This window comes from Camponotus floridanus, unplaced genomic scaffold (genome assembly GCF_003227725.1).
Source record: "Camponotus floridanus strain SB8 unplaced genomic scaffold, Cflo_v7.5 scaffold14, whole genome shotgun sequence".
Lineage (NCBI taxonomy): Eukaryota > Metazoa > Arthropoda > Insecta > Hymenoptera > Formicidae > Camponotus > Camponotus floridanus.
This window is the reverse complement of record NW_020229259.1, coordinates 455,334-464,714: the sequence shown is the minus strand read 5'-3', so window position 1 is coordinate 464,714 and position 9,381 is coordinate 455,334. Positions and strand designations below refer to the sequence as shown.

The window sequence follows — 9,381 nt, the reverse complement described above, 5'->3', positions numbered from 1 at the left end:
TTTTAATATAAAAAAGGATAAAAATAAATAATTAATAAAAAAATGAAAATAAATAATTAATTGTATACTCATTTAATCTTAATTATATCATTCTTTCAAACATTTTATGATCTTTCTTTTTCATTTAAGTTTTAATTCAATTTCATTAGTTAAATTTAAAATTATATATATATATATATATATATATATATATATATATATCTTAGACGTCACTTAGATATTTCTTTGGAGTTGAAAGGATATTTAATAACTAGTAGATAATAATCGAAAACGGCGGAGATCCAGTAAATAATGGAGTGGGAAAAAAAAACAACATTAGTTCCACGACAATTTATAATAAAATTACAAAAGGAGAGATGTTTATATGTAATATTGTAAACACATATATATGAAACACATATGAAACATATATGAAACAGCGTTTAAACGAATTTCTTCAGACTTTTTCCCGTCATTATTCAATATTACATTTATTTCACTTTATGATTGTAAGGATATATACACATGAAGTATCGTTGTAAATAACAATAACTTTCTGTCTCTCTTTTTCTTTTTTTCTCTATAACTCTTTCTTTTTATTTTTCTCCCCTTTGTATTATTTTTTTTCACTCCCTTTCTTTTTTCCTCCTCTCTTTAGATTTTTAAAACTTTTAATCACTGGTGGAATATATTAAGTGCATACCGGATTTTTGTGCGCGTTTTATATATCACAAAACGATAAACATGCGATGTGATGAGTTTCGATAAATGACAGGGAAAAAGTGATAACGAGCGCGTGGAATGATTCAGATTTTTGCCCTCTTTTGCTCATTGAGAAATCAATGATATTTATGTATCCAGGTATTTTTGTTAATAATTTTTCTTCATTTAATTATATCGAGAAATTCTCGTGGACCATGAAATCACTGCCACGAAAAAGTGATTCATGCGTAATATGACATTACAGCGTTTTCTCACTTTTTAATAAATCCTAGAAAATATTATTAGAAGAATATTAAGATAAGTATATATAAGTATATACTGCTATGAATAATTAGTAAATAAAAATAAAGTTAGTATATAAAAAATAAAGTTAGTATATAAAAAATAAGATATATGAATAATTCTCTTTTCAGAATATCTGGATTGATGTAGTGATGGATCATAGGAAGAATATCTAAATATAGGAAGGAGTCTCGCGACGGAACACTTAAATATGAATTCTATTGAATTGACAGGATTCTTTCTTTTAATCTTGATTTATTGAATTGATTCGATTTCACAATGATGGAAACAGCTTTCTTTGGAGTAATGTTTCATCAAGATCCACTGTAACCACCGGGCGAATATCAATATTTCTCAACTCTAACAAGTCATGTATGGACATATGTCTCATGTTTCAAGCTTGCCCGTGCTCTACCAGATCTGACAAGATCTCTGATTAGAATTGCTCGTACTCTCTATGGATTTCGTGCCCTATATCTTTGCTATTCTAGATTACATATTCGTTCTCATCATTATTACTTTGCTTGATGGTCTCTTAGCGATTGCCTCGATTTCGCGACGTGTACATACTGTCAGAACGTGCTTTCATTTTTCTCCTGTCATGATGATTAAAGTCTGTCTAATGATCTATTGATCGATTGAATCTTATGATTGATCCCTAATTGTACACGATTTATATTTCTTACAGTTTTGTGCAATCTCATAAACGCCATTCAAGTTGATATTGACAATCAAAGAGCAAAAAAATCTCTGCTTTATGATATCAATTCTTTAGAAATTTCACATAAGAATTGAAAAATTTATATATTAATTAATTTTGACAAATTCACTAGCAAATTTTTGTAGAATTACACATACATAAATTTTCTTAATTAATTTTTCAAGAAGATTTAAATTTTATTTAAAAATGATCTAATTTTTATATAAACATAATTTTATAATTATTTAATAAATTATATTGATTTATTTTTTTACATATTCAGAGGATTTTTTTTTAATTATTTAAAAAGTATTGATCTCTCTCTTTTTTCTCTTCTTTTAAAATATTTAGATCTTATATCTGCAATATTTTAACTTAATAGATGAATAATTTGTTTGCGTAGAATAATTATCAAAATATTAGAAAAGAGATCGAGTCAAATTAATCAAGAAGTTTATTAGTCTCCCACGTTACACAATTAATATAAAAAGGAATAAATGAAGAAAATGTTTACTTTCGATATTATCACGCACTTTCGCACACGCGATCGTTTCGTACGATATGTATGTTTTCCAAATAACGAATATTTATTTCTTTCGTTCATACATTCTCATTTCCTCTCGATGACTCAGGTATGCAAGCTGTACGACACTTCGATGATTCACTTGTTGAAAACATAACAGCGAACATAAACAGAGGTATTAGAGGTCGTTCTCCTGACTCTGTCTCCTTCATTTACAATGTGTAATAGTAGATATTATATAATTATATAATTATATTATACAGGAGATTATAATGCACGTACATAATGTCTGCACGTACGGAATAATAATGTACTACTAGTAATACAAATATTATTAGTGTGCCTCTCGCTATACCACTATTAAAATTATTGCTGCGGGGGACATAAATGATAAATATATATGCGGAAAGAAAATGCGTTATATTAGAAAATTATTGTCGGTAACGTATACAAGTTGTCTCCTTCGATCGCCTCTTTGTTGCGAGAAATTCTTTTACTTCTGACTTCTAATATTCTGAAAATTTTTCCGTCTTGAGATTAAAGCATTTATCTACGATGACAACAATGTCAACAATATATAATTTCTTTTGATAAAGCTATTATTAAAAAGAAAAAAAATTTCATATACGCAATGACAATGAAAAAATAGAGAGTGCCGCAAACTAGAATAATGCATATACTTCCAGTGTCATTTGCTTTGTTCACTTATACCGGTTATTGGCGACCGGTGCATTTTCCCGTGAACTCGTTGAAATATTGGATGTACAATATTTACTCTACTTTCATGTTTATTTTACTGCAGTTGTTCGTATTTTATGGTATATTTGATACTTTCATATCGGCGAGCCTAGAAGAATTCGTAGACAAGTGTTACCTGTTCCTTTCGATCTTTGGTGTTTCCTGCAAAATCGTGCATCTCTTCATACGTCGGGGAAAGATTATTGATTTGGACAAGATGCTATTGAAGGATAATTGTATTCCCAGAGATGTAGAAGAGAAATTGATAAAAAAGAAATTTGATCGACACGCGAGGTATGCATGATTATTAATTATATTATGGCAAAATTATTTATTAATTGTGCAAATAATTTTTATATATTTGTATTATAACATGCTAACACATGGACAGAATTTACACAGTTTTTTTCTTTTATTCATTTTACTTTCAATCATAAAATAATTTTTTAAAAACATCTCACACATAATTTACCTTGACTGCAAGATACTTCTTTTGACTGATAATTCTATTCTTCCTTTTTCTTTATTCACCTTATAATAATTATCTTTTTTGCAAAAATGAGGCGATATTACAAATTAATATAATTGCATAATATAAACAGTTTAAATTTTTTAATAGTATATTTTGAATAATATTTTGAATAATTTATTTAAATATTTATTTTCAATAATTTAAGGATTGCTCTATATTTACAATAATGTATATGTAATCCTTTTTTATATATATATTTTAACAGATAATTTAAATATATAAATTTGTAGACAGCTAACGATCGGCTGCGAGATTCTCAATGAGTTCACCGCAATATTTGCTACTTTTGCGCAATTTTACAAATCTCTGAAGACGCGCAGCTTGCCTGTGTATAATTGGGCGCCTTTCGAACTATCATCGATATATATATTCTTGCCTATATTGATATTCCAATGCGTGGGTTTGACGTTATGCGCAAATTCCAGTGTTGCACACGAGACGCTAATTTCCGGTATGATGATCCAGATCTGCGCTCAATTCGAAATTCTGTGCCATCGCGCTCATAAATTGCCAGCGTTGTTGATGGAAGCTGAAAAAAATAGTGAGTCAGACGAAGATTTAGCAGCACGCGAGAAGACGATCATTCACGATCTGATATATCATCATCTGTACATTTATAAGTGAGTATTTGTGATAATTAAAAAGATAGAAATGAGAATTTTAATCCTTTATGATTATAAATTATTTAGTTTTTATCAATGATAAAAATATACAAAGAGAGTTATCTGTTTTAATAATTTGTTTATTATTTTTTTACTCGGTTAATAATTAATAAGCTACTTTATTGTGCTAATTTATCCTCGTTTTAATTTATATTTAGTTTATTTAACTTTACGTACAGAATAAATTATTTAATAATTTATAGGAACAATAACAGAAATTTTATTATGTATGTAAAATTGCAGATTTGCACACACGGTTAATGCAGCTTTTACAATGATGATATTCGTCCAATTTTCCCTCATCTCTTTAGTTCTCTGCATGAGCATCTACAAACTATCTACAATGACGTCATTATTTACCCTCGACTTTGCACACACATTTTCTTATCTGTGCTCCATGCTGATGCAATTATTTCTTTATTGCTGGTATGGCAACGAGGTGACATTAAAGGTAGAAGTTTGGTAACATTTTTAGATTGTTGATATATTGATAATCACATTTATATTTATTTACTTTTTATTTTTTTTAATGCATAGGAAGATATAATTTTATTAGTTCTCAGTTAGAATATATAATATTTCAAATTAAAGTGATTATGAAATATATGTATCAATTATTTATCAATTATTTATTTATTTAAGATGATATGAATCTTAATACTTTTCACAATTATTTTAAATGTTCTAATAATTATTATTATATAAGATGATGTAAATCTTAATATTTTTCTTCAATAATCAATTTTAAACATAAATTCATTTTTTCTTCAGAGAAATGATTAAGTAATCTAATAATAGATATTTTTTAATCTTCCAAATTCACTTGTCTCATGCTAATTAGCAGCTTAATAACTGTTTAATAAATATGTAAATTTGAACATTAAGCAACAAATATTTAACAGCTAAAAAAGGGGAAGAAATTGAGAAGGTGATTTCAGAAATAACATTACGTCAAAATTATTGGCACATATATTAGCTAATTAATAGTGATTGTTTTAATTAATTTCTCATAGAGTATCGACGTCAGCACTGCTATCTATGAGATGGATTGGACGACATTAAGAATCCGAGTAATGAAAAATCTTATGATAATAATGATGCGTGCCGGCACACCTATTAAAATGTCGAGTGGCTACATAGTTATCTTAAGCACCGATTCCTTTATGAGCGTTAGTACTTGAAAAAAGATAAAATTAATGTTAAAATTCTAACGGTAATTATCTAATAGGCGAGTCATCTTTTTCATGCAGATTCTCAAAATATCCTATTCGACATATAATTTCTTAAAAGACTCTTAGATGAAAAGAAAATATCAGACTGAATGCACAGAGTTTTATGTAATGTGACTTTTCACGTTTATCTATATTTAGGTAATGTCCATGTATTCTAATATAAAAAGAAGAAAAATAAATAATTAATAAGAAATAGATAAGAAATAGATAGAAATAAATAAATATATAAATTATTTATTTTTATTATTTAGTTTTATTTATTTAATTCATTTAATTTCATTATATAATTTGTTCAAAAATTTTATCATCTTTCTTTTGTTTAAATTTAATTGGATAAATTTAAATAATAATATACGAATGAAAATTTAATAATATTTATATTTAAATTTATTTTTAAATAAATTTAAATAAATTTATATTTAAATAAAAATTGTAATTATAAGTGGAATAATGAGTTATATATTTTGCACTACTTTTCTCATGTTTTTTTATATAATAATTTGTATAATATTATCAAATAATTTGGTTTATATTTAATAACGTATATAGTATTGTCAAAAAGTATGGTAACATTTTATATAAGAAAATGAGGTGCGATAACTAAATGAGATAATTAATATTTAGAGAAATGCATTTTTCGGTTTTAGTAGCAGTACTACATACATGCTTGAAATGTGAAGAGGTAAGATAGAATTTTGTTATTTTGAAATCTTCTATCAATTGGTCATTCTGTATATACATTGCTGCGTAGAACGTTAATTGGTAAATACGTAAACAATTCTGTGGAATATCGTTTCAAAATATCACTTTTGACATTTCTAAATCTCAATTGCAGCATTTTATGCAAATAATGCAAATCTAATAAATTTTATAAGAATATTTAAAATAAATTTTAAATTTCTCTTTCTCTTATAATTTACATTTAATGATTATAATACATTTATATGATTATATATTTATTTATAATATCTCTGAGTCATATTAGAACGAAATGTGAGATATAAACGTAAGTTCCAATTTTTCAGACGTCATTTAGATATTTTTTTTGGAAAGTTAAAAGGATATTTAATGAATGATAGATGATAATGAAAAACGTTGGGGACGTCGAGTGAATAATGGAATGGGAAAAAAAGTAAGAAACAACATTACTTCTCTAACAATTCGTAATGAAACCACAGGAAGAAACTGATATTTATATGTGTAGACGTTGTAAATATACACGAAACAGCATTCAAAGAAATTTCTTCAAACTTTTTCCCGTCATTTATTTCACTTTATGATTGCAAGGATATATACATATGAAGCATCGTTGTAAATAACCATCACTCTTTCTCTAACTCTTTCTCTCTATCTTTTACCTTTCTATTGCTTTTTTTTTACTCCCTTTCTTTTTCTCTTCCTCTGTTATTTCATTTTTGTTTGATGCTTCCGCATAAGATTTCAAGTGAACATACTTGGCATTTATGTCAACAAATTATCAGCTGAATTATTACGCGCGATCTTAGATTTAATTCGCTGAGTAATATTCTCATCGATACTGATGTTCATTTTTTTCTTGATATTTTCCCGCGAACACGTTCTCATCTCACATGCTCATAACTTTATCAACGTCTATCCGAGTTGCTTACATAATGAAACAATATTTGCGGGAAGCGATATTACTGAGCGATCGATGACTGTTTTGATTTACAAGCGTTACATGATCAACCCGATATCACGTTATCCGCTGAACATTTTGTTACATATATCGTTGAAGAGTATCATCACAAATACAAATTGGTTACGATCAATTTTGTTACGGCACTTTGACAGAATGTTATTAATGAATATTAATTAGTGAATAACTTTATGTATTTATTTAGTAACCGAGGCACTATCGATCCTTTAACTAATTACTAAGTATTATCGATTCTTTTAATTAATTAAATTACATTTACATCAAACATAAAAACTGGCTCTTATAATCTTTCGTGACAATTTTAATAAAAATAATATATATAATTGTATAATAATTTTTTTTCTTGTTTTTTGTTTCACTCTTACTTATGAGACCTTTTTCTCCGCAAGAGAAACTACTAAAAATGATCGGCGGATAACATTTTTCTGTTTAGAGACTTACATAAAAAAAATTAACATGAACAAAATATTATTTTATTAATTATCTTGTGCGAATAAAACAACAACCACTGATATAATTAGATAGCGCAAGCGTATCCGATATTGCCGTCATTATTTCAGCAACAATGTCGTCAGAAATAATAAGAATTCCCCCACAAATTCATTAAAGCAATTTAATATTTAATACTAATTTTTAATATTAACATATATATTTACTTGTCTTTTTTTGTATTGTGTACGTGTTTATTTTTATTTAAGTAAATATGTTATTTATAGCGTTAACAAAAAATTACATACTATGATTATAAACAATTATTAAAATAAAATTATCATGAGTACAAGTAAAGAAAAAATTAAAAAAATATTTCTTATTCTTGTTTGTCACGTAACTTTTCAAGAGTGAGAAATCATTATCTTATTTGCGTTTGATTAATTAATTTAAAAATTAATTTGATGAAATATAGTCTTATCATTTCTGACGAAGAAAAAACTATTGTCGCCGTTTATCACAATCTGTCTAACATATTATGATTAGTCTAGAGAACTATGTTTATTCCTAAATAGCGAGTCCAATAGCTCGTAAGTAAATGTATAAACGAAGTGAATTCACGTGCACACTATTCGGCATTTATGGAAATGGACATTATAAACGCAAAGAATTATTTCTCAATTCCTATTCATTTAATACGTCGATATAGATCTGAATCAGTCGTTGCTCTGTAAATTAAACTCACTCGCCATATTACGTAATATCATAGTATAGATGTGTGTTATATATACCATTACTTACGTAAATTCAAAGGATTACATTCGCTATAAGATGCAGAATTGAATGGCAAGGCTAAAATTATATTTTCGAATATTATTTAATTCTTTTCTTAGATAGAGATAATTTACGTGAAATCACTTTTTGTATGATTCTAAGATACTCGTGATATGATCTTAGATCGCGATACTTTATTACATCTTCGCATTCTTTGTTGCTTATAATATTTATTAATCATTTTTCGTTTATTCTACATTAAGCGTTTGCATTAACATTGTTTGTGAAAATAAATTTGCTTGTAATAATGAGAGAGCCAACCTTTCTATTCAATTCTGTTACTTGTATTGGAATTTTATTTATTCTGTATTAGAAAACTCTGTACGAGAAAAGTTGCATAAGCAAATCTTCATAAGGCGACGAGAATCTTTCACACTTGAGAAATTTCCCAAGTACTTTTAATCTCAAATCAAGTTAAAAAGCATAAGGTATATCTAATACGCCAGTTGAGATTGCGCTTTTTTTATTTAAACGCTTTTTTTTATTTATACATAATCGCGACAGATCCGCGAGAATTCGTTATGCTCACATAATTATTAATGATGCATTTGCTTCGTCGCGATTTATTTTAGTTAATGTACACTTAGATTTGTCATTATTTGTATATTATATACTTTGGAGACGAGTCAAGATTGAAAATTTTTATACATAGCTATTTTAAATGATAATGCTCGGAGGTATGATCGCTAAACACTATCGCGTGCTTATATAATAATACTGTACAATTATGTATCAGAGCAAGCATTGCTCGCGATTTTTTCATAATTTCAGAGTACATTTTAAGAAATCTTTATTCTGGACGATAAAATATAAGATTCATATATTGTTTTTTATGTATATCTATTATTTATAAATTATACAAAGGTGGCTAAATGCTACAGGTGCTAAAATAAAATTTTTGATAAAATCGTATATTCATACGTATATTCATCAATCTCATTTTTTTTTGTTTAAATAATATATTAAAATTTATAAATTAAGCACCTATATCATTTAGATACTCATATATAGCTATTTACTTTATATTATAACAAAACCACTTATGATCATAGTTTAAATTTTTGTTTAT

At 26.8% G+C, this 9,381-nt stretch overlaps 1 protein-coding gene across 3 annotated transcripts; it reads left to right on the top strand.

Moving 5' to 3' along the window:
- The first annotated feature begins 2,835 nt into the window (after positions 1–2,835).
- On the top strand, positions 2,836–6,406 carry LOC105257999 (odorant receptor 94b). 3 transcript variants are annotated; one of them, XM_025406356.1, is made up of 7 exons: positions 2,836–3,239; positions 3,708–4,097; positions 4,383–4,590; positions 5,153–5,308; positions 5,390–5,509; positions 6,019–6,053; positions 6,397–6,406. In XM_025406356.1, the coding sequence occupies exons 1-5, from the start codon at positions 2,878–2,880 to the stop codon at positions 5,435–5,437; spliced, it is 1,164 nt and encodes a 387-aa protein (XP_025262141.1). In that variant the 5' UTR covers positions 2,836–2,877; the 3' UTR covers positions 5,438–5,509; positions 6,019–6,053; positions 6,397–6,406. The 3 variants fall into 3 exon arrangements, with proteins under 3 accessions (XP_025262141.1, XP_025262143.1, XP_011267288.2); XM_025406358.1 differs by lacking the exon at positions 6,397–6,406 and having other exon boundaries at positions 6,022–6,200; XM_011268986.3 differs by lacking the exon at positions 6,397–6,406 and having other exon boundaries at positions 6,019–6,200.
- Positions 6,407–9,381: the final 2,975 nt, after the last annotated feature.